The 26,796-nt window shown below is 39.2% G+C and overlaps 1 protein-coding gene across 5 annotated transcripts in view; it reads left to right on the top strand.

The window, feature by feature from the left end:
- The window catches only part of inpp1 (inositol polyphosphate-1-phosphatase), a 38,431-nt gene extending 12,942 nt beyond the window's left edge, over positions 1–25,489 (top strand). For all 5 annotated transcript variants that reach the window (XM_012967973.3, XM_012967974.3, XM_031892493.1 and 2 more), the window contains 3 exon segments: positions 13,104–13,301; positions 15,328–15,502; positions 24,198–25,489. In XM_012967973.3, coding sequence (XP_012823427.2) covers positions 13,104–13,301; positions 15,328–15,502; positions 24,198–24,762 — 938 coding nt within the window. In that variant the 3' untranslated portion in view covers positions 24,763–25,489.
- Positions 25,490–26,796: the final 1,307 nt, after the last annotated feature.

Genomic DNA, 26,796 nt, shown 5'->3' with positions numbered 1-26,796 from the left:
CTTACATGTACTGCATCCCCACTGTCCAGCTTCTTACTTACCTCATCATAAAAAGCAATTAAATTGGTCTGACATGACCTGTCCTTCATAAAGCCATGCTGATTACTGCTCATAATGGCATTCTCCAGTACATAATTTTGTATGTGCTCCTAATGCCCCTGCTACCTCTAAACTCCTTTCACTAACATCCTCCTTTGGGTTATCTCTGTGCTCTGACTCCCCCACCCACTCTAATGGAAACTCCCTGGATCTTATATTTACAAAATGTTGTTCTACCTCCAACTTCATTAACTCCCCTTTCCCACTCTCTGATCACAATCTGCTCACATTTCAACTCTCGCTAACTCCCTCTACACCCTCTGCTGCCCCCCAAACATACACATACCGAGACCTGCAATCACTAAACACGTCACACCTTTCTTCTTCCTTTGACTCTCTTCATTCTAACATCCTAACTGTCTCTTGTCCTAATCAGGCTACCTCTGTCTACTACAGCACACTCACCACTGCCCTCAATGAGCTTGCTCCTGCCAAGACTAAACGCATGAGGCCCAAACCACTCCAACCCTGGCACACTGCTCATACCAAATCACTCCAAAAACAGTCACATACACTTGAGCGCCGCTGGCGCAAATCAAGGTCAGAGTTAGATTTCTGCAGCTACAAATCTGCTCTGCTCTCCTACAACACCACCCTCTGCCAAGCTAAACAAACCTACTTCACTGCACTTATTAACTCCCTCTCTAAAAAACCTGCACAACTCTTCTCTACCTTTAACTCTCTGCTGTCCCCTACTCCCCCCCCCTCCGTGTGCTTCAGTCACTGCTCAAGCTATTGCAGAGCACTTTAAAAATAAAATTGACACCATCCGAAGTGACATTGCACAACTTAATCCCCATAACCATTCCCCTCCTTCCCTACATGCTACCCAGTCTCTTCTTGGCTCCTTCTCCCTAGTGACTGAAGAGGAAGTCTCAAAACTGTTGTCTTCCTCTCACCTTACTACCTGCCCGCTTGATCCCATTCCTACAAAACTTCTACGCAATGCCAACCCCTGTCTTATCAAATCCTTAACTCATCTGTTCAATCTCTCGCTCTCTACTGGAATCTTTCCCTCCCAACTGAAACATGCACTTGTAACCCCTATTCTGAAAAAACCCTCCCTTGATCCCTTCAATCCTACTAACCTCCGACCTATCTCTCTGCTCCCATTCATCTCCAAACTGCTTGAGAGCCTAGTATACAACCGACTGACGCTATTCCTCTCTGACAATAACCTCCTGGATCCCCTACAATCTGGTTTTAGGCAACAACACTCCACCGAAACTGCTCTAACCCGACTAACAAATGACCTCCTACCTGCTAAAGCCAAAAAACACTACTCGCTACTAATACTTCTCGATCTCTCTGCTGCTTTTGACACTGTGGATCACCCTCTTCTCCTCCTGACTCTCCGCTCTCTTGGCCTTCATGACACTGCCTTATCCTGGCTTTCATCTTATCTCTCAGATCGATCCTTCAGTGTCTCTTACAATGGGGAATCATCTTCTCCCCTTCCTCTTTCTGTCGGGGTTCCCCAAGGCTCTGTCCTGGGCCCCTTACTATTTTCTCTCTATACCTCCTCACTTGGCAAATTAATCAATTCTTTTGGCTTTCAGTACCACCTCTATGCTGACGATACTCAGATCTATCTTTCCTCTCCTGATCTCAACCCAGAGCTTCTAACTCTTGTCTCTTCCTGCCTGTCCGCTATCTCTGCTTGGATGTCCCAACGTTACCTTAAATTAAACCTCTCTAAAACTGAACTGGTTCTTTTTCCCCCATCCAACGCCCACATTGTTCCCGAGGTATCTATAACAGTTAACAATTCTACCATCACCCCATCTTCCCAGGCCCGGTGCCTTGGGGTTATCCTTGATTCTGCCCTGTCCTTCACTCCTCATATCCAATCATTATCAAATCATGTCATTTTCACCTAAGAAATATCTCCAAAATCCGATCATTTATCGCCCAAGATGCTGCCAAAATTCTTATTCACTCTCTTATAATATCTCACCTGGACTACTGTAACTCGCTATTAATTGGCTTTCCCCTCCAAAGACTGTCCCCTCTCCAGTCCATAATGAATACTGCTGCCAGGCTCATACACCTCTCCAACCGCTCCTCCTCTGCCGTGCCACTCTGCCAATCCCTGCACTGGCTTCCCCTACCATCCAGGATAAAATTCAAACTAATGACCCTTACATTCAAAGCAGTTCATAACTCTGCCCCACCCTACATCTCTGAACTCATCTCTAGGTACCAACCAACCCGCTTGTTAAGCTCCTCTACTGACCTGCTCCTCAACTCCTCTCTCATTCCCTCCTCACATACTCGTATTCAAGACTTTGCAAGGGCTGCCCCCCTTCTCTGGAATTCGCTCCCACACACTGTCAGACTTTCTCCCAATCTCTCTGCCTTCAAGAGATCTCTAAAAACACATTTATTCAGAGAAGCTTACCCTAATCTAGTTTAGCAACACCCTGTGCCACACCTCTCACAACTCTGGTCATGCCCATTCCCACACCTTGTGTCTCAACCCTTTCTCCTTGTAGATTGTAAGCTCTTTTGGGCAGGGCTCTCTTCACCTCTTGTATCGGTTATTGATTGCTTTATATGTTACTCTGTATGTCCAATGTATGAAACCCACTTATTGTACAGCGCTGCGGAATATGTTGGCGCTTTATAAATAAATGTTAATGTAATGTAATGTATGTGATCCCTTAACAAGCCTTCAAATAACTTGCCCACCACGGATGTCAAACTTACAGGCATATAATTGCCAGGCTGAGATCTTACTCCCTTTTTAAATATAGGAATGACATTCGCCTTCTTCCAATCCCTAGGTACCATACCTGATGAAAGAGAGTCTGCGAATATAAGAAACAAAGGCCACTGTAAATCTGCCCCTAGTAGTATATGTTAGTAAAGTACAAACCACATTACACTTCACCATAAAATTGCACAACTTTACATAATTTGCACCAACCCATAAAAACTTTGGGCGCTTTACCCCAAACTTGGGTTACCACCTGTCCGGTTTTGACCTGGACAGCCTGATTTTCGGTAGGGCTGTCTGGGTCAAAACTACCTGCCCGTTTTTTTTCAACTTGGAAAACTGCGCAGGATTCTCTAAGATTGACACAGTGATTGGCCGATCAGCGCATCATAGCCCTGCCCCCTGATGGTGTGGCCCACCCCCGCAACATCACGCCCTGCCTCCCTGCCCAGAGTTCACGGGCAGGAGAGGTGGCAACCCTAATCCCCAGGAGGAGGAAGAAGGGTAGGTATGCCGTGTGTATTATGCACAGGGCTATGGGTGGAGGCTGGCAGCGGTGGAGAAGTTGGCAACTGAGGTGAGGGGCTCCGGGGTAGCAGCCCTGGTGGACCCTGGACACCCCAGTCCAACACCAAGTAGACACATAATACATCATATAAATAAATGATGATCCCTCTTAAGTACCAATGTATAAATGACCCCTTTTATTTGCACATAGAGTACTACAGCTAACTAGATACTGCTCTGAAATGGCTGAATCACATGGCTACATGTATTATGTAGTAGTTGAACTATAGCTAAGCACATTATTAAGAGAGTGTCAGCTAACTGGTGCAATATTAAGGCTAGGATTTGAACAGACATTGGAGCCTAACAATCATCTACAAAGTTTATTAGGGTCACTACTACAGTGGGGGAATTATTTAAACTAGTGCAACTTCATATTTGGTGTAAAGATGTGAATCAGTTGGTATCCTTGGAGGGAGGAGCTTATGTTATATGAACATGTGCTCTACTCACTGGTGTATTTATAAGTCTCACATATACTGAATTATATTACTATCATAAATATCTATTTGGTGTATTGTACTATACCAAGGGGTCCCAACAAGTGGTTATTCTGCTAATGTTTGTGTTATTAAAAAAACAAAAAACAAAAAATATTAAATTCCTAAATCAAACCCGGTTGTTATTGCCCATACACACAAGGTTTCTGTTCCTCGGCTTCCACCTGCCCACCCATGTCTCTGGTCCAACTCCTTCTGCATCACCACTTTTCCTTTTTGCTCTTGTCTCACCCCCTCCATGTCAACAATTTGCCCCTCAGGGTCATGCTCCCATCCCATAACCCTGAGCATGAATCTTTCTTAAAAAAAAAAACAAAAAACATAATGAGGGAATATTAGGCATATTATAATAATGGGAATAGCTGACTTACCTCAAGGTATCATATTTATGTTTTGAATATTTACTTTAAAATTCATTTTTAGTTACACAATCCATTGAAACATCATTAAATCAGTTTTGTGCCACAGAATCAGTACAGCATTATATTTCTCATCCATCCGTAAGACATTCCATTTAAAGGGGTTGTTCACCTTTGTTGATCACTAGAGATTAAACAACTAGTAACATTCTCCCAAGCATAAAAAACAAGGTTTGGATGTGAATATGTATCTAAAAAGTACAAAGTACACAGTTTCAGACATACCTAAATATGATCAATCTACTGTGAGGCATCTCAGGACTTGCCAGAGGGTGGAAAATTTATTTTGCAGGTTACACGGGAGTGTGATGTCACTGACTCAGCTTTGCCCTTACTTTACTCTTATTGGCGAGCAGAAGAATAATTGTTATTGGCAATGCACATGTTGCTTTACACTTGTTTCAATAAACTTTATTGAAAGATTTACTGATTTTTTTGGAGGTGACTATGCATACTGATTGCTTAATCCACTGGGTTTGTCCACAAACGTTAAAGGCGACATATATATAAAAAAAATAAGAATGTACCAGTGAATTATACTCCTCTAAATATAGAAGGATTGTGCTTAAAAAAGTTTTGTTTTGGACTGATTTATTGAGAAATTCCACCAAAACCCCAGTAGCAATGCAATGCTAAAGTGATGGCAATGCAGGAGTTAATTTCTCCTGCTTGCTAATCCCAGCTGTTCCCCTGCCGTTATTTCTTATTGGTTCAGTAATTTGACTGACAGTGTTCTTTAACAGAATTATATTTTATCAATTGTGTGTAACTGAGTATTCATTTTGTTGATAGAATCTTCCTTTTTGTCACAAGCATCTATTATGTCATGAAAATCTAGCTTGGAATATGCTTGTCAGTTACACCATTATTTTTAAGTTTTGTTTTACATAATTCATTCTGTAAATAACTTTACACATAACTGGTTCTGCTGTATGGGTGTTATACATTTGTAAGACAGAATGCTTGTTAAAATTTACACTATGGAGTTTGTAATATAATATGCTTAAGTGCACAAAATTGATCTTGCTCTCAGAAATATGTCTTTTGTATATTTTTTTTTACCAGTGTATATGGTTCATTCATTCTGTGCACTTTTTGTATACAGAATGTATTTTAGTAGACAAATGTACTTGGAACAAACAGCACCCTGTAGTAATATAGCCACTTTGTTACCTTATTACTCCATGACAATAGCTATAGTCACATGGTAATAGCATCAAGCTTCTTTTGGGGCTACAGTCAAACAGCCACAGCAATACATAGCAACCACCCCTGCAGCAGAATTACTCTGCACCAGTATCTACAGCTATGCTGCAGCTACAAAATAACATGCCCTGCAATGGAACTACAGCCAGGACATATAAACCCCTTACAAAAAAAATAGATGAAAAGCCTCTTTGAAATCTTTAAATTCCGACCACTGTGGTTGTTAAGGCTGCAGTATCCTCTTTAAAGGGGTGGTTCACCTTTGCATTAACTTTTACTATGTTATAGAATGGCTAATTCTAAGCAAATTTTCAATTGGTCTTCATTATTTAATTTTTATTGGTTTTCAATTATTCGCCTTCTTCTTCTAACTCTTTGCAACTTTCAAATGGGTGTCACTTACCCCTGCATCCGAAATACTATTGCTCTGTAAGGCTACAGTGTTACTGTTATTGATACATTTAATAACTTATTTTTCTATTCTGGTCCTTCTCATATTCATATTCCTGTCTCTCATTCAAAGCAGTCCCTGCCTGCTAGGGTAATTTAGACCCTAGCAACCAGATAACTGCAGAAACTCCACACTTGATAGCTGCTGAACAAACATTTAAAGTGGACCTGTCACCCAGGCATAAAAAGCTGTATAATAAAAGCCCATTTCAAATTAAATCCATACCCATTATAAAAGCATTTAAAAATCCCAACTGTCAATCATATATTGCCTGCCCCGCCTCTATGCCTTAGTGTTTTGAGTTCTTGAATTAATTTCACCTCCATTGTGTTGTAATATCTGGGCGGTATTACGGTATTGCAACATATCCGCGCCGAATCCAGGAGTACCTAAGCGACGTGTAATAAAACTAATTCACAATAAGTGAATTTGTGAACTAAGATGGCAGTATAAGCACTGGATTGAAGTGCTGAATGCTGATATCGGAGTTTAATTTAATTAAACCATACAGTGGTTAGATGGATATTCTGGTTTTCGTTTAAAGAACATCAGTTCGGCTTATCGGCAGTTAGGCAGATACAACTATTATTATTATTGTTAACATTTATTTCTTAAGTGCCAACATATTCCGCAGCGCTGATAAAATATGTATATGACTTAAATGCTGAGAACATTATTGATACGTGCTTTCCATGTTGATAATTGTTTGAGGATTTCTTTTCCCTTGAGTAATTACAATACTAAAAAGGCATAATATTTGTATATTTCATTGCAATATTTTTTGGGGTTTCGGAATACATATAATAAATTGTAAGACATGAAGCTCATGTTTAATAAAGAGTTTTTTTTTAACATGTAATACAATCTTGAGCTGTTAATAAGCTAGGGATGTGAAATGGAGTAAACTTTTCTTGATATTTAAATACTTACCTGATACATTGGCTATGTAAAGAATAAAGTATGATTACTAAGTAGATTTCAAACGTAGTGGACACCAAGCGCTCCAGACTCCGGGGTCTCTCATAAAATCAAATCTTTATTGTTGCATTAAAAGAAGGAACGCCTAACGCATTTCGTATGCCAAGCACAGTAAGTGTGCTTGGCATACGAAACGCGTTAGGCGTTCCTTCTTTTAATGCAACAATAAAGATTTGATTTTATGAAAGACCCCAGAGTCCGGAGCGCTTGGTGTCCACTACGTTTGAAATCGGCTTTTTTTCCCCTTCAGCTACGGGTTCGGGGCCCTGAGCACCCGGACCAGCCAGGGATACCGGTGAGCTATTTTGACTTGTACTGACTATGCTTGACCAATGTGTTCCTTGAACAGCATTTGCGATACGTCCGGGGTTTTTACACCCTGACCTCACTGTTTAGATTGGTACGGATTGTATTTTCTGAGTTGGAGCATTTATTATCACATGCAGAGAAATTTACTTTTGTTTTTCGTTTTTGTTTTACTTTATATATTATCTTACCTCTTTTTCTATGATTACTAAGTATACTTACCGAAACCACTTACAATGTCTTAATTCGGGTGAGAAGTAAATGAAAGATCATATAAAAGAGTAACATTTCCCACACGCGCCCCGGATTTCTTTGGTTGTTACAATTTCCTCATAAGTAGTTACATGGGAACAGATACTTATACCCAAGGCAACTCCAAATAGGTATAGGGTTATTTGGGTTTTAATACCTTCTTGTCTTTTTCTTTTTTGTTATTTTTTAATAGTTGTTATCCCTTGGGGAATTAACCCACTCAGAACCGCTATACATCAGGGAGTAGGCGATAAACCTAGGGGAAATATATCTTCCTTCAACCTGTTTTCCTGTTGCCAGTTCACAATATATATATATATATATATATATTTCTACTATATATTTTACTATATATATAGTACACAGGGAGGAGCACGCCCTATACAAGTCCAAATGCCCCTGGTGCAGGTCAAAAACAAAAATATAATAGAGTGCCGCCGAACAGGGACTTTATTGAAAAAATTCCAACGTTTCGAGCGCAACCAGTGCTCTTCCTCAGGGACAAACCAACAGACCCTATCCCAACACCCACAGTAAATACCCCCACCACATAATATGGCCCAAAATTTGGCCATAGTTACCATGGCAACCAGTGTAAACAAGCCCCACACCAACCAAAGCAAGGCAAATTCAAATGTCAAAATATACTTGTAGATTGTAAGCTCTTTTGGGCAGGGCCCTCTTCACCTCTTGTATCGGTTATTGATTGCTTTATATGTTACTCTGTATGTCCAATGTATGTAACCCACTTATTGTACAGCGCTGCGGAATATGTTGGCGCTTTATAAATAAATGTTAATGTAATGTAATATACAGGCAAATAGAATGGGAGTGCAGTGCTATAAAACAAGTTTAAAATCATGTAGCTAGTAGGCAAATGGATACATATTGCAAAAAAATGTTGCAAAAAACTATACAGAGAATGTTCCCAGTCAGACACGTCAAGCATTTCACAGTGCTAAGTGATGAATGTCTTGGTTGCTAGGAGCAAAAGATTATAGAGGATAATTATTTGAGATGACAGGCATCGGGTATTAAACCCAGGACCCATGTCCGGACACACCAGAGAAGCTAGAAGTATAAAGGAACGCACAGAGAGAGGAGCCATCACCTGTCAACTGTACCCAGGGATCGCTGAACTTCAGTGTGTAAATGTGATCATCATGTGGAGCAGATCATATCACCCACAGAGGCAATGCCCAGTCAAATGTTGCGGACGCTGGTCGGGCGTATTCAATTAGCGTGCCGAATTATAGGGAGCATGGGGCGCACTGTTGCCTAGTTACCATGTATACAACGCACCCCAGCTGGCACCAGGAGCGCAGGTTAGATGTGCCCAATAGGCAACCAACGCAAATATCTAGGTTTGGCTGGCAGACAGTGAGGAGTGCAAGGGTCCAGCATCGGGCGCTGGCGATCTGCAGGAGATGAAGCGCAACAAGTGACGCCAACGGGCTACAGGGAGTGGTGGAGAGTGCATCCGGGCGCAACTACAACTCTCACGTGTCCAATTCTAGTTAATGCAAACCGCCTTTAAAAAGGACCTGGACTTATAGGGCCAATTGGAAAGGCCCACAGTAACAATAAGGACCCACAAAGCGAGCCCATAAGAACTTTCACATGTTGTTCAAGTATGCCGAACCACCAGATCTACTGTATATAAAATGGTAATATCACCAGCCCCCGCTCCTACAGAGATTTATGGCCCATAAACAGATTGTGACAGTTTGCATGTCCCCTGGTTTACTCCATTAGAATATATATTACAAACACTGATGTATATGGTTCAGCAGAAGTGGATAGTTCAATAGCCACCTGGTGCGCGCCTGTCATGTAATATGGTCCTATATTTGGGGTTACAGGTAGACTTGTCGATACCCATTAACTGTGTTTTTCCAGAAAAAGAAAAAGAAAATAAAGAAAAATAAAAATGACATGCAACTATGTCTCAGAAAATGAATCATGCGCAAGCACAGCATACATGTATAGAATGACTGGTAATATGAATTTGTTGGGTGAGTGTGAAGTCCACATAACCAGGTGAACAAGAAGGACTAAAGGACCCAAAAAGTGAAATAAAAGGTAAAAAATGAAAATAATTAAAAATGGCAATAACCAAAACAGCTTAGAGACCATAAATCTGGACATAAATCATTAATACTTGGAGGATGGAAACACCAATATTAGTTATTAAGGATTAGAAATTAAGAAATCCCAACAGAGAAAACATTTTTTAGTCATTAAATGTTAAAGGCCACAATGTGGCAAGTCATTGCAAGACATTCAAGTACATCATGTTCCTTGTTTAGATGAAAATAGAGAGGGGAAGTAGTTCATTTAGACCACACAGGGCAGCCATGTCCAGTTTAAAGATCCATCTTGCCTCCACCTTGAGTAAGTCGAAGTCTCTATCCCCACCCCTTCTTGGTATGGTACATGGTCGATCAGCATATGTCGGAATTGTGGAAACAAGTGTTTATCCATCAGAAAATGTTTACCAACCGGTTGGTCAGCCGAACCTGAGGAGAGCGCTGAGCGCATAGCACATCTGTGGTTGGTTGTTCTGTCTCTGTACGTGGTGGACGCCTTTCCCACATACGCAGTTACCCAGTGACTAACTCTGCAATGTTTAGGGACCCTAGGATTAATAGTTTAAGAATGGTAGCAGTTTAAATTTAAACCAATAAAAGTCAATAGGTAAATTGTGATTGGTGGTTGAGTCAAAGTCAGCCTGTGCCAAACAGTGGGTACCCTGGCACCAGTGTGAGAATGACAGCATTTTAATTTGAAACCAATAAAATTCAATGGATGAAATCTGATTGGCTGTTAGTGGCCCAACCCACTTTTCCTATTTTTGAACTGCAGTCCCCCAGTGACCAACTTTGCAAAGTGAGACTGACAGCATTTAACACTTCACCCCACTTTTTTCTAACTTTGAACGGCAAATACCCAGTGACTAACTCTGGAAAGTTTAATAACCCTGGAATTAATACTTAAATAATGGCATCAGTGTAATTATAAACCAATGAAATTCAATGAATAGCAAAGGATTGGCTGTTGGTGGCTCCGCCCACTTGTTCTAACCATGAATATGTAGCCAGCCAGTGACTGACTGTGCAAAGTTTGGGAACCCTGGCATAAATAGTGTGAGCAGCAAATGAAGGAAATCAATTTTGTGCTTTGTCTGATTAGTTAAAACATAGCTTTTATTTCAAGTCTCCAAAAAATAAAATAATTATAAACATAAATCAAATTGTGCCGACTAGTGATAAAGATAATTTAAAACAACTGTTCATATGTACACACATATCCTGAGTGCAATATTCACATGATTAGTAAGTCTGCAGTCAATTTCAGAACATGATTCGAATAGGGGGCCGACATCTAGAAGCCAATTTCATCTATTTACATTCTTAGTTAAAGAGGGAGGATTTAATAGGCATAAATGATAAATAGAGCTCTAAGTTCATTCATTGACCCTAAAGTGGATATATATATATATATATATATATATATATATATATATATATATATAGAAACAACAACAAGAGATCCTCTGCACTCACCCATTATCAATATATAGAACATTAAGACATTCGGTGCATTTAAGCTACTAAGAAATGCCCTTCCCTTTAAGCAAAACAGGGATTGTTTGTCCATATATTGCAATATACTTCAAGCTGGCCAACTGCGTCAAAGTCATCCCTTTTGACCAGTTCCTACACTGACTTATGCGATTCATTAAGAATTCTACTGCTTCAATATACATTTAGCCAAGGGACTAAGTTTTACCTGCAACTTACTTGCTTTCAAGGTTAAAACCCCCATACGGTTGCCCTTTTATTGGCTCCACTGGGATCACCTGACTGCAGCTGGGAGGGGTGGGAGCTACAACAAGGAGCTGGCCACTGCTCCTGTATAAGCTATAGCAAAAAAAGGGAAAGTTGTGCTCAACCACTAAATTTTAAACCATTATATATATATATATATATATTTATATGTATATATATATGTATATATATATATACATGTGCTCATAAGGAGTAGGGGAGGGACAACAAACAAGGGTAGCCTCATAGACACATATAGGGTAAAGTTCATGCAATAAATAGATAAATAATTAACAGGGGAGGGTATCGGGAAATCAATGACTCGAATGTGCTCACATCAGACCACGCTTTCAGGTCTGAAACTATTAATGCTACATTGAGCGTGACCCAAACTCCTAACAACATCCACCAACCCCACGCTGAGCACGGCTATCATGAGCCGATCATTCAAAAAACACGCCCGCTCCCCATATAAATAGCACTACCCCAACGCGTACCACATACGAGGCTACACCCAGCTCCCCCCGAGTATCCCTCCTCACTTATGCCTGCGGCTATCAGGAGCCGCCTACATTCAATGCAGACACACCGGATCTAAGTCTCCTCACTTCTAACTGCGTGTGAGAAAAGCAGCATTTTAAATTTAAACAAAAAAAAATCAATAGCTGAAGTCTGATTGGCTGTAGGTGGCCCCACCCACTTTTTCTAACTCTGAACCGCAGTTACCTGGTGACTAGCTCTGCAAAGTTTGGGGACCTTAGCATTAATATTTAAAGAATGGCAGCAGTTTAAATTTAAACATATGACGTCTATAGGTGAAATTTGATTGGCTTTTGTTGGTCCCGCCTACTTTTCTAAACTTGGAACATAGTCACCCAGTGACAAACTGTGCAAAGCTTGGGGATGTTGACATTAAACATGGGAGAATGGCAGCAGTTAAAATTTCCCCGCTGAAAACAATAAAAAAAAAATGTGATTGGCTTTTTGTGGCCCCGTCAACTTTTTCTAACCTTAAGTACATAGTCACCCAGTGACTGACTGTGCAAAGTTTGGGAACCCTGGCATCAAACCAATAAAATTCAATAGGGGAAATCTGATTGGCGGTTGGTGGCTCCGCCCACTTTTTAAAACCTAAGATGCAGTTCCCTAGTGACCCTGGTATTAATACAGTGAGAATGGCAGCAGGCTGAATTTCCCCATTGAAAATCAATAGTTAAAATCTGATTGTCTTTTGGTGGCTCCACTAACTTTTTCAAAACTAAAACTGCAGTCCCCTATGGGTTAATACTGTGAGAATGGCAGCAGACTGAATTTCCCCATTAAAAGTGAATCGGTAAAATCAAATTGGCTGTTCAGAGCTCTGCCCACTTTGGGCATCCAACAATCATCATATTTTTTATTCAGGCTCAGCCCCTGACTGTGTGATTCAAGTTTGGGGAGTGTAGCCTCAAAGCTGTAAGATTGGCAGCAGTTTCAATTTCCCCATTAAAGTCAATGGGTGAAATTTGATTGGCTATTGTTGGCCCCTCCCACTTTTCAAAACAAAAACTGCAGTCCCCTAGTGACCAACTGTGAACTGCTTTTTTTTTTTTGTAAAGAAACTTGAAATAAAAATGGGGGTACAACAAAGTATAAATTATTCAAAAATACAACTTGTTCTTTCTCAGATAAATCATAATTTAACTTAATAAATTGCTTTTTTAGTTGACATTAATAGATTTATTTCCCCCGTTATTTTTTTTTTTTTTTTGATAATTACTTGTTTTTTATTCTTAGGTGAAAAAGTTGTAGTTCAGATCTGCCAGACAGAGGAAGAAACTGGCAAACTCCTACAGACTATTCTTAATAATGAGGCTGCAGCTAAGGCACTAGCAAAAGCTGCCCATGAGGATGTGGAGCTGTCAGTACCTGCAGTAGACAATGTTATTCTGAACATTCCTTATAGTAAGATTGGCATGTGGGTGGATCCTATAGGTAAGTTGACCTGCTTCACATTAATATCTCAGGGTCAAAATAATGTAATTGCATTGTAAAGTTTTTTAAAAAATTATAAGGCTCGTTCAAAACACAGCAATGGTGCGACGTGCAATTTTTAGATGCAAAATTTCATTTTTTTCTCCAGAAATCTAGCATCTTTGCAACTGCATGCTGAGTTGCACCCTGCACAACTGCATGTGATGCACCAAAACATGCACTAATTACTTTGAACATTTCTGTAAATGGGCAAGGGCAACAAGCATGTATAGACACACTTACCTTTTCTGAATTCCATTATAGCACATACAACTTTGCATCCATTGTATGTATCTTTGTCCAACTATTGTATATTAATTGCAGTAGACTTGGTGTTTAAAAGCTTTTTAACCAGAGATATGTACTGGTTGGGGCTGGAAAAGTATAGGAGTATGGGAATTATAGCCATGTTTTTCTACATTATTCTTTTGTCTCTCACAGTAGTCACCAGTTTCACTTCTAATTGATGCGTTATTCACATGAACATTAATGGTCTAAAACAAGTGGGTCTTGAAAGTTATTTTAATTCAAATTGTCTCAACTGATAGAAGGTGGTTTGTGGCACACCTTTGGTGGTCATGTTAACAAAGAACTTTATGTTATATTTTCTTGTGTTGATTTTTTTGCCTTTGCTCTTACTTGGAGCACTTCATTGACACACAATAACATTTTGAGTCCAAACAAGCAAGGCAAATGTCAATAACCAGCAGAATAATACTTAAGCAGAATGTGACAAAACAAAAGCTAACTTGGGCAAGAGTCAGCTGACAGGAATAAGGCACCAATGCAGGGACTTACAGGTGCAACAGCCAGTGAAAAGTCCCCAGCTTCATTCAGGCCCTTAATTGTAACTGTATTGGCATAGGACCCCAGAATGCACCTTCTGCCCAATGCATCTATCATATACAGGTATAAAAAATTAACTTTAGACCCCTGAACCTTTAATTATTGGAAACACTGAAGTAATATTTAGGAGACAAACCTCCAGATCATTATTTTCATGCATTCAAAATTGATTTAACATAGTTTATATTATGGTTTAGAAGGTGGTTTCACTTGGTCACATTGTCAAGGGAATACCCAGAGGCACAAATATCACACCTGCCAAATGTTCCTACAGATTGTAACTCAGAACACACAGTTTATGTTACATTGTAAAAAAAATAAGCAAGGAAGTTAATTTTATCAGCCTTTTGGCTTTACAGCTAAATAGGCCGTTAGTGATGTATGGGTCAGGAATTTTCTGCCCAATCCTGTCCAACCTTAAAATATATTTTATAGTCCCTCCACCTACCCTATGTCATCTGGTGATGCTGTGATGGGCAGGGATACAGTCTTAATCATAGGAGGGGGCGGGAAATAGGCAATGATGCCGCCAGTGGGGCAAAAACATGCAGCCTGCAACCCACTCATTACTAGGGTTGGTTTTCACAGAAAACCTGTGCATCACTATAAGTCACTGCTTGCAATGGCTTTCTAATTCACTGAAATTAATGTAATTATATATAAATTATATATATCATGCAATCTATACCATTACAAAATGACTGGAGAATAAAGCAAACTAGACATTGTTGTCTTTATATGATTAATTATCTTGAACACGTGTAACTCCTCCTGAGATCACTACACATGTAGAGTGTTACATAATAAACTTGTTCAGAGTGCAATTCACTGGTATTCTCTTTTTGTCCCATTAAAACATTTACAAAATAATAAAAAAAAATATTAGGAGGGGAAAGAAAAGCTGTAGAAGAGCAATAATATTACATACATGTATACTAGGAGAGTGATGTCTTTTCTACAGGTTTCTAAAGTTTCCGTCTAAAGCAGCCTTTTAAAAATTCCTTTGAAATTGGTTGCTGTAGTATATGATCTTCAGCCTAACATGTTTAGGACTGTCTGAAATACCGAGCCACTCATAAGAAACCATCTCTTTCTTTGTACTAAAATGAAATATTTGATTGATATTTTATTTTTTTTGCAGACTCAACTTACCAATACATAAAAGGGTTTGCAGATACAAAAACAAATAATGGAATTTACTCTAAGGGACTTCAGTGTGTGACAGTATTGATTGGAGTGTTTCTGACTGATACAGGACTACCAATTATGGGTGTAATTAATCAGCCTTTTGCCACAAGGGACAAAGTTACCTTAAGGTAATCAAATATGTTCTTGTTGACACTTGCAGGAGCATGTGCAGGTTAGGGGGTAGCATGTACACTTTTACCACTTTGTGTAATCAACAAGTTGATGAGGCCCAGATACTATTGCAAATGGAGGAGGCTTCACAACTACTTCAAGTTGTTATGGGGGACTTTAATTATCTGGACATTAACTGGAGTAATGGGGTGGCCAAGTCAGAAAAAGCTAGTAGGTTTATAAATATTCAAAAACGACAACGTTTTATTTCAGGTAGTTCAAGAACCTACTAGGAATGATTATATTTTGGACTGGTGATATCTAATAATACTGAACTCATCTCTAACATTTGTGTGGGTGAGCATAACATGGTCTCCTTTGAGATAATGCTGCAGAGACAGCTCTATAAGGGAGTAACTGAAAAACTCAATTTTAGATGTGCAGACTTTGCCAGTATAAGGAGCCAAATCCATTGTAAGGGATTTGGCCGAATACTAAACTGAATCCTAATTAGCATATGCTAATTATGACACAAAAGGGTTAAAAGTCTTCTGTGTTCCCGCAGCAGCATTAAACCCTTCAAATCCAATTAGCATATGCTGGATTCAGTGCATCCCTATTTTAAAGCATTCAAGTTAGCTGGGACAGCAGAAACTTTCATCAGGTACAAGGAAGCAAATAAAGCATGCAAAAATCAGGCAAGCTAAAATAGACATGTAATGTGGTATTGCAGCTAGTAGAAAAAAGGAATCCAAAATAATTTTTGAAATATATAAATAGTAAAAAAAATTAATCAAGAAGGGGTGTGACCCTTATTATCACAGGGGGGTCAGTTGGTTTATGCAAACAGTGAAAAAGCAGAAACTTGGAACTCTTATTTTTCATCTGTCTATCCATTAATAAGAAAAAGTAGAAGTGTTAAGAATCACCCTATGTGGCTTAACTCTGAGGTAAAGAAGTTAATAGGGAAAAAAAGGAAAGCTTTTAAGAAATATAAGTCAGAGGGGACAGTAGCTGTGTTTAATGAATATAAACACTATAACAAGTGTTGTAAAACAGCAATCCGGAAGGCAAAGTTAGAAAATGAGCAGCGCATCACGGCCGAGGCCAAGACTAACCCCAAAAAGTTTTTTAAGTATATTAATAGTAAAAAGATGCAGGTTGAGGGTGTGGCCCCATTGAGTTATAGTAACAATATGGTTACAGCGGATACAGAAAAGGCAGATGTGCTTAACCAGTTCTTTTCTTTTGTGTATACAGTAGAGGAGCCAGAGTGCCAAGTCCCAACCAATAGCTGCACTGTTGCCTCAGCTCCAACTACAGTGGTTGGCACAGGATATGGTGCTTAAAGGGTTACACACGATAAATGTAAACAAGGCACCTGGGCCAGATGGAATAAACCCTCAGGTACTGAGAGAGCTAGGGACAGAATTACAGTGGCCCTTGTTTCTGATATTCTCAGACTCGCTTTCATCAGGTATGGTACCTAGGGATTGGAAGAAGGCGAATGTCATTCCTATATTTAAAAAGGGAGTAAGATCTCAGCCTGCCAATTATATTCCTGTAAGTTTGACATCCGTGGTGGGCAAGTTATTTGAAAGCTTGTTAAAGCGGACCTGTCACCCTAAGAAATAAGTCCAAATTATTTTCTATATTGTTAGTTGAGCAAAATAAACTTTACTTACTCTATATAAATAATATAAATCTTGTTTCCTTCCATCTCGGAATTACTCAGTCAAAGCAAGCAGGCAGCTACCATTTTGTGGGCACTGTTATTAAGACAAGCTTTGTATCATGCCAAAATCTTATTTATGTGCCACAATGGGGGACCAGATGCCCATGCCCATGCACTGGCTACACAATTAGATGAGGAGGAGGGAGGGGAAAAGTGAGATGTGCAGTGACATCTAGGAAGTGCTGAATGGAAAGCTAAAGTTATTGTCTGCCCCGCCTCTATGCCTAAGGCATAGAGGCGGGGCAAGCAATATATGAGTGACAGCTGTGATTTTTAAATGCCTTTATAATGGGTTTGGATGTGTTAATATAAAAATGAATTTGGGTTTCATGTTTAATTTGAACAGGACTTTTATTATACAGATTTTCATGTCTGGGTGACAGGTCCACTTTAAGGGATCACATACAAAATTATGTACTGGAGAATGCCATTATGAGCAGTAATCAGCATGGCTTTATGAAGGACAGGTCATGTCAGACCAATTTAATTGCTTTTTATGATGAGGTAAGTAAGAAGCTGGACAGTGGGGATGCAGTAGATATAATCTATTTGGATTTTGCCAAAGCATTTGATACCGTTCCCCACAAACGACTGCTTTCTAAGCTAAGGTCTGTTGGTCTTAGTGAAGTCATTTGCACGTGGATAGAAAACTGGCTACAGGATCGGGTACAGAGGGTGGTTGTTAATGGTACATTCTCTACTTGGAATAAGGTTCTCAGTGGGGTGCCTCAGGGTTCTGTACTGGGTCCACTTTTGTTTAATTTGTTCATAAATGACTTAGGGGAGGGTATTATAAGTAATGTATCAATGTTTGCAGATGACACAAAACTCTGCAGACCAGTCAATTCTATCCAGGATGTGACATCCTTGCAGCAGGATCTTGACCAACTGCCAATCTGGGCGGCTAAGTGGCAGATGAGATTTAATGTGGATAAATGTAAGGTCATGCACCTGGGATGTAAAAATATGCAAGCCCCGTATACCCTTAATGGGACTGCACTAGGCAAATCCATAATGGAGAAGGACCTTGGAGTCCTTGTAGATAATAAACTTGGCTGTAGCAAGCAATGCCAGGCAGCAGCTGCAAGGGCAAACAAGATTTTGAGCTGTATTAAAAGGGGTATAGATTCACGGGAGGAGGGGGTTATTCTTCCCCTTTACAGAGCACTGGTAAGGCCCCATCTAGAATATGCTATTCAGTTTTGGTCTCCAGTGCTCAAACGGGACATTATTGAGTTAGAGAGGGTCCAGAGAAGGGCAACTAAGCTGGTAAAGGGTATGGAAAGTCTCAGTTATGAAGAAAGACTGGCCAAGTTGGGTCTGTTTACACTGGAGAAGAGGCGCTTAAGGGGTGACATGATAACTATGTATAAATATATAAGGGGATCATATAATAACCTTTCTAATGTTTTATTTACCAGTAGGTCCTTCCAACGGAATTATAGAGGGAATTATAGGCAGATAGGGGATGTTCCTTTTTTTCAACGACCTGCACACCAGAGGCCACCCCTTTAGATTGGTTTTTCACGGTGAGGGCAGTGAGGTTGTGGAATGCCCTTCCTGTGATGTTGTGATGGCAGATTCTGTTTTTCTGTCTTTAACAGGGGCTTGGATGAGTTCTTGAACAAGCATTGTATCCAAGGCTATTGTGATACTAAAATCTAGTTAGTATTGATGTTGGCGTATACCTTTTTGTGTGCTTTACTTGGAAAGGTTGAACTTGATGGACACTGGACTTTTTTTCAACCCTATGTAACTATGTACGGAGTACTAAGTACTCCAGATATTCAGGCAAACTAGCATGTATGGCTGGTACCCCATTGAGGAGGTAGCCATGGCTAAACCCAAGTTAGGAGTTCAGAGACAGTGTAGGGAACAGAGGGATTCAGCCTATCCAGAGCAGAGGGGTACTAGAAGAGTACCAGAATGCTAGGACCGGAAGTTGGTAAGGAATTTCCTATAGGTGAAGCTGGTCCGCGAGAAGTCGGGGATTGTGGATATGCTTCTAGAATTGTGTGTGTGCCTGAGATGTACCCTGGAATGCTTGCTGTGTGACCTTACTGGGATGTGAGTTTTCACCCTCTGTGGAAAAATACATTTTTGAATGAGTAACCCTGCTTGTGTGAATTGTATGGTGGTACACACACTGCCACCCAGAGTGAGCTATAGAGAGGATCAAGGAAGTCAAAGATGGCAATGTGGTGCTCCTACAGTAGTTCACAGGGCTGTTGTAGTTTCCAGCGAACAGGAGCTCTGGCCCAAGATCTACGTTAAGTGATTATAATCATATAACATTTTGGCACCCCTAGGCCTTTCCTTCTGACTTTTTTTTGTGATTAATAGATCATTGTCCACTAATAATGAACAATCAAGGTGGTATAATTGTACATGCTGCTCGCTACTCTGTGCATACATATAAGATTTAATGTAAGGAGTCGAATATAGGTTTATTACAAGGTAAGCTGTGAAGTTATGAAATTTGGATCAACTAGCAGTTAAGCAAATTTCATTTAGACAAAAAGGTTGAACTTGATGAATATGTTACTTTTTTTTTCTTGCTGCTGCCCTGATTTATGAATTTGTGAGCATATGCTATTTTAAGTAAGGTTTCCATATTTATTTATTGCACCATTGTATATTAATTTATAACAAATAATACATTTTAGGGTCAATATAATCTTTATGATCATTGATGGATTTCTGCTTTCCACTATGGACAGATTATGTCAGTTAGTCCATTGATCTGTTGGTCTACAGGATACAAACACTAGAGAAAAGCAAGATCAGAATTCGGCAATGTTGGTGTGCTGAACGATTATGTAATATAAATATGGTATTAATACATAAGAAATTCTGGGGCTAGACATACAGGTCCTTCTCAAAAAATTAGCATATTGTGATAAAGTTCAATATTTTCTGTAATGTACTGATAAACATTAGACTTTCATATATTTTAGATTCATTACACACAACTGAAGTAGTTCAAGCCTTTTATTGTTTTAATATTGATGATTGTGGCATACAGCTCATGAAAACCCAAAATTCCTATCTCAAAAAATTAGCATATCATGAAAAGGTTCTCTAAACGAGCTATTAACCTAATCATCTGAATCAACTAATTAACTCTAAACACCTGCAAAAGATTCCTGAGGCTTTTAAAAACTCCCAGCCTGGTTCATTACTCAAAACCGCAATCATGGGTAAGACTGCCGACCTGACTGCTGTCCAGAAGGCCATCATTGACACCCTCAAGCAAGAGGGTAAGACACAGAAAGAAATTTCTGAACGAATAGGCTGTTCCCAGAGTGCTGTATCAAGACACCTCAGTGGGAAGTCCGTGGGAAGGAAAAAGTGTGGCAGAAAACGCTGCAAAACGAGAAGAAGTGACCAGGCCCTGAGGAAGATTGTGGAGAAGGACCGATTCCAGACCTTGGGGGACCTGCGGAAGCAGTGGACTGAGTCTGGAGTAGAAACATCCAGAGCCGGCGTGTGCAGGAAATGGGCTACAGGTGCCGAATTCCCCAGGTCAAGCCACTTTTGAACCAGAAACAGCGGCAGAAGCGCCTGACCTGGTCTACAGAGAAGCAGCACTGGACTGTTGCTCAGTGGTCCAAATTACTTTTTTCGAATAAAAGCAAATTTTGCATGTCATTCGGAAATCAAGGTGCCAGAGTCTGGAGGAAGACTGGGGAGAGGGAAATGCCAAAATGCCTGAAGTCCAGTGTCAAGTACCCACAGTCAGTGATGGTCTGGGGTGCCATGTCAGCTGCTGGTGTTGGTCCACTGTGTTTTATCAAGGGCAGGGTCAATGCAGGTAGCTATCAGGAGATTTTGGAGCACTTCATGCTTCCATCTGCTGAAAAGCTTTATGGAGATGAAGATTTCATTTTTCAGCACGACCTGGCACCTGCTCACAGTGCCAAAACCACTGGTAAATGGTTTACTGGACCATGGTATTACTGTGCTCAATTGGCCTGCCAACTCTCCTGACCTAAACCCCATAGAGAATCTGTGGGATATTGTGAAGAGAAAGTTGAGAGACACAAGACCCAACAGTCTGGATGAGCTTAAGGCCGCTATTGAAGCATCCTGGGCCTCCATAACACCTCAGCAGTGCCACAGGCTTCATGAGCTGTATGCCACAATCATCAATAGTAAAACAATAAAAGGCTTGAACTACTTCAGTTGTGTGTAATGAATCTAAAATATACAACCCGGATTCCAAAAAAGTTGGGACACTAAACAAATTGTGAATAAAAACTGAATGCAATGATGTGGAGGTGCCAACTTCTAATATTTTATTCAGAATAGAACATAAATCACGGAACAAAAGTTTAAACTGAGAAAATGTACCATTTTAAGGGAAAAATATGTTGATTCAGAATTTCATGGTGTCAACAAATCCCAAAAAAGTTGGGACAAGGCCATTTTTACCACTGTGTGGCATCTCCCCTTCTTCTTACAACACTCAACAGACATCTGGGGACCGAGGAGACCAGTTTCTCAAGTTTAGGAATAGGAATGCTCTCCCATTCTTGTCTAATACAGGCCTCTAACTGTTCAATTGTCTTGGGCCTTCTTTGTCGCACCTTCCTCTTTATGATGCGCCAAATGTTCTCTATAGGTGAAAGATCTGGACTGCAGACTGGCCATTTCAGTACCCGGATCCTTCTCCTACGCAGCCATGATGTTGTGATTGATGCAGAATGTGGTCTGGCATTATCTTGTTGAAAAATGCAGGTTCTTCCCTGAAAGAGATGACGTCTGGATGGGAGCATATGTTGTTCTAGAACCTGAATATATTTTTCTGCATTGATGCTGCCTTTCCAGACATGCAAGCTGCCCATGCCACACGCACTCACGCACTCACCCCCTCACCCCCTCACCCCATACCATCAGAGATGCAAGCTTCTGAACTGAGCGTTGATAACAACTTGGGTTGTCCTTGTCCTCTGGTCTGGATGACATGGCGTCCCAGATTTTCAAAAAGAACTTCGAATCGTGACTCGTCTGACCACAGAACAGTCTTCCATTTTGCCACACTCCATTTTAAATGATCCCTGGCCCAGTGAAAACGCCTGAGCTTGTGGATCTTGCTTAGAAATGGATTCTTCTTTGCACTGAAGAGTTTCAGCTGGCAACGGCGGATGGCAAGGTGGATTGTGTTCACTGACAATGGTTTCTGGAAGTATTCCTGAGCCCATTCTGTGATTTCTTTTACAGTAGCATTCCTGTTTGTGGTGCAGTGTCGTTTAAGGGCCCGGAGATCACGGGCATCCAGTATGGTTTTACGGCCTTGACCCTTACGCACAGAGATTGTTCCAGATTCTCTGAATCTTCGGATGATGTTATGCACAGTTGATGATGATAGATGCAAAATCTTTGCAATTTTTCGCTGGGTAACACCTTTCTGATATTGCTCCACTATCTTTCTGCGCAACATTGTGGGAATTGGTGATCCTCTCTACCCATCTTGGCTTCTGAGAGAAACTGCCACTCTGAGAAGCTCTTTTTATACCCAATAATGTTGCCAATTGACCTTATTAGTGTTATTTGGTCTTCCAGCTCTTCGTTATGCTCAAATTTACTTTTTCCAGCCTCTTATTGCTACTTGTCCCAACTTTTTTGGGATTTGTTGACACCATGAAATTCTGAATCAACATATTTTCCCCTTAAAATGGTACATTTTCTCAGTTTAAACTTTTGTTCCGTGATTTATGTTCTATTCTGAATAAAATATTAGAAGTTGGCACCTCCACATCATTGCGTTCAGTTTTTATTCACAATTTGTTTAGTGTCCCAACTTTTTTGGAATCCGGTTTGTATGAAAGTCTAATGTTTATCAGTACATTACAGAAAATAATGAACTTTATCACAATATGCTAATATACCTGGCCTCAACATCCTTCTAACTGTTGGTCACATCCATAAGGAGCCAAGACAGGCTTGAAACCTTGCTGCTGCCCTTGTAAAAGAAAGGCTTTTATTTTTACTGGTGTGCTGCCCAAGAATTGTTTGTTAGCAATATGGGGATCTAGCCAGATGCACAGTTTTCATGTAATACCTATACAGGTTAGCCAAAGCTTGAATCCCAGGTTACCATAACTTAAAATTATTTATAGGCATTAACATTTTTTGAATGATAAATGTAGAAATTATAGATGTAATCCAATGCATTTCTAAACCCTAATAGAACTCCTTTATAGATAAATGATGATCTATAAAATATTGTAATATATGTATATTTAAAGTGGACCCGTCACCCAGACATAAAAAGCTGTATAATAAAAGCCCTTTTCAAATTAAACAAGAAATTTTTTTATTACCACATCCATACCCATTATAAAAGCATTTAAAAATCCCAGCTGTCAATCATATATTGCCTGCCCCGCCTCTATGCCTTAGGCATAGAGGTTGGGCAGAGAGTTACTTTCACTTTTAATTCAGAACTTCTTAGATGTTGCTGCTCTCCTCACATTCCCCCTCCCTTCGCACCATGTAATTTTGTAACTAGTGCACGGACATGGGCATTAGGTACCCTCATACTTGCACAGAAACAAGATTTTGGCAGGATGCAATGCCTGTTTGGTAACTGTGTCCACAAAATGGTGCCGGCCTGCTTGCTGCAACTGTGAATTCCAAGGCTGGAGAATATAAGATTAAAATAATTTATATGGTGTAAGTAAAGTTTATTTTGCTTGACAAACACAATAGAAAACAATTTGTAATTATTTCTTAAGGTGACAGGTCCCCTTTAAAGTATAATGCACTCTTCACTGTAATAATAAGATTTTAGAGGACACCGAGGAGTTTAAAGACCATATAAAATTGAAGACCGACTGTGTGATCCTTTCCTTCTCAGTGTTACTAAATCCATTTCAGTATTTTAGTATTGCAGTTAAGGAGCTCAATGTATATTTTATACATTAAAGATGTAGATACTTTAACAGCTGTATGACCAATTATGTTTCTGTTAGATGGAAAAGCCATGTGTATTGGGGATTGTCTTACATGGATATCAACATCTGCTCGCTAAATTTTTCCACCAGTGCAGGAACAAATGATGAGACAAACTACTGTACTTCAGACAATGGCAGTGCAGCAAGAAATTCGTACTCAGCTGTCACAAGCTCTGCTGAAGCAAAAGATATCCTAAACTCTCTGTCCAGAGTATGTGGTAAAAATGTATATTTTGCAGCTGGAGCTGGTTACAAATGTCTTTGTGTAATCCTGGGTTTAGTAGATTTCTATGTGTTTTCTGAAGACACCACTTTTAAGTGGGACTGCTGTGCTCCTCATGCCATCCTGAAATCTCTTGGTGGGGGTATTTTGGACCTTTCGGAGTATCTAGAGTCTATAAGGCAGAGGAAAAGTTTTTCAGAGAGACCTCATCTTGTTTACAATGTGCCTGTTAAAGGAGCTGTTGGAGCAGATCTGTGGGCTAATACAGGTGGAGTTGTGGCCTACAGATCTGATAAACATCTAGAACATTTTATGGATTTATTTGTTAAAAAACTTCCTTTGCAAAATGAACCCTGTTGAAATAAAATATATTTCTCATTTTTACAGTATTGCTTGACTACGTATTCTATACTTCTTATTACATTTTTCAAATAAGGGAATAAAGAAAAGTCGGTATCGTATTTTAAGCTCCTAAATTTACTATATTAATCAAGCTTCTATTTAGATATGCCTTTGCAAAATTAGCTATGATGTAAAAATGAGAATATGATTTATTATTTCACTATTACATAACTTCATATTCCATACTTACTATGTATTTCAGAATTTTTATTACTTGATACAAAAAATGGAACATTGCAGAAAAATAGTCAAAAAGTGCCCTAGTATTTTCACTTGATAAACTGTCTGTATTGATAAGGCCCCTGTTTAAATCAAGGGTGCAGTTTTGAACTCTTTTGAACTTTTATAGAGATCAAAATCCTGTTCAAAAATAATGCAGTTGCGTTATGTGGTCTATAAAGGTTATTCATATAACAACATCAGATCATAAGAATCAAAAAATGCCTCATTAGACATAGGCACCTCACTAAGAACACGGTTCAGTCTACTACATATATGTGTATATTATTTCAGACACAAGACTCAAAATATATGAGAATATATTTACTTTATTACCCTTTTCTATCTAATAGTTGTTTTTGTTGTATTGTTTTTATTTATAATTACTATATAAATCAAATTATATGCAACAACATAATATTCTGTGTATAAGCAAAAGTTAGAATAAAGTAATATTAATGCTGAATCCATTTATCTCTATCTTAATTATTACTGCTTGGATATCCTGGTTACAAAGATATCCCTCTCCTAATATAAACATTTCAATTATAATTCTGTTTGGTTGTGATGTTTACAGTTCTACATAATGAAAGTTTTATATTAACTTTTGTTGTATTTCAGTGATTACTACAATGCAATAATGTGATTTTAGAGACATGGGACAGTGTGACCCATATGACCCTTTATTTTTATTACTATGGGGGTGATTTATCAATGCCCCAGTTTAAGTGTTTGCACTAAAACTCATGAATTTGAATGATGGTTTTGAAAACTCTGAAAAAAAAATAAGCCTCTAAATATGATCAAAATGTGATAGTCCACCCTTTTGTGAAAACCATTCCTTATAGGAATGGATAGTATTTTATGTTGGCTAGTAGGGTTGGTAGCATTGTCATCTAGTTATTGTTTCAGTTCATCAGGCCTATATCTAACTTGGTAACATTCTATTTTATGACTTGTGTTGATAAAAGGTTCTCTTGTTAATTAAGAGAAAAAATATTTGTTAATTTCAAAATCAAGCAAAATCGTAGCAATATGAAATGTGCAATAAACTAATTGCCTCATGGTGTAAAAGGAGAGTAGTGCTTACAATTATACCACAAAATGTTTATAGACAGAGTCCTCTAAACTAACCCATATTTTGTACATAGAGCTACCATAAAATGCCCTTTACCACATATAGCCACCTCTGCCCACGACAACACAACAGATACAACTATAAATGTACTCTGACCAAACTATGTCCAAGTAATAGAAGACTAATGGGGTTACATAATAATGCTTGCCTGGGTGCAGTAACCCATAGCAACCAATTAACAGGTAGCATTTCTTGTCAACTGTTAAAATTGCCAAATGCTTTTATTAACACAATGCAGAAATAAGAGCCGCACACGCTTGTGAATATAGTATTTTTTTTTTTTTTTTTTTAAAGATTTTATTTTGCATTTTTCAATTTTAAACAACATGAGGGAAATTTCCCTTTGAGGAAAATAAGAAAACAAGAAAGAGATAAGAAGAGTCAGAAAAAGAAGAAGAAGAAAAGGGGGAGTGAGCTGGAGGGGTGCTATATCCAAGGTTTACATTTATACAAAGCCAAGATGGGGACCTTGTGTCTTTTTTGCTGAGTGTTTCAGGTCGTGAATATAGTATTTAACGCATTTATTTTGGCCACAGAGTAGAAAAGAAGAAAAGGAATAACATTTCAGGCAGTCAAGCCACCATTCTTCAAAAACTGTGAAATGACTATGTACAAGTATAAATGTGTAGGAAATG

Source organism: Xenopus tropicalis, chromosome 9 (genome assembly GCF_000004195.4).
Source record: "Xenopus tropicalis strain Nigerian chromosome 9, UCB_Xtro_10.0, whole genome shotgun sequence".
Classification (NCBI taxonomy): Eukaryota; Metazoa; Chordata; class Amphibia; order Anura; family Pipidae; genus Xenopus; species Xenopus tropicalis.
The sequence above is the reverse complement of the archived record's forward strand: the minus strand, read 5'-3'. Positions and strand labels throughout refer to the sequence as shown.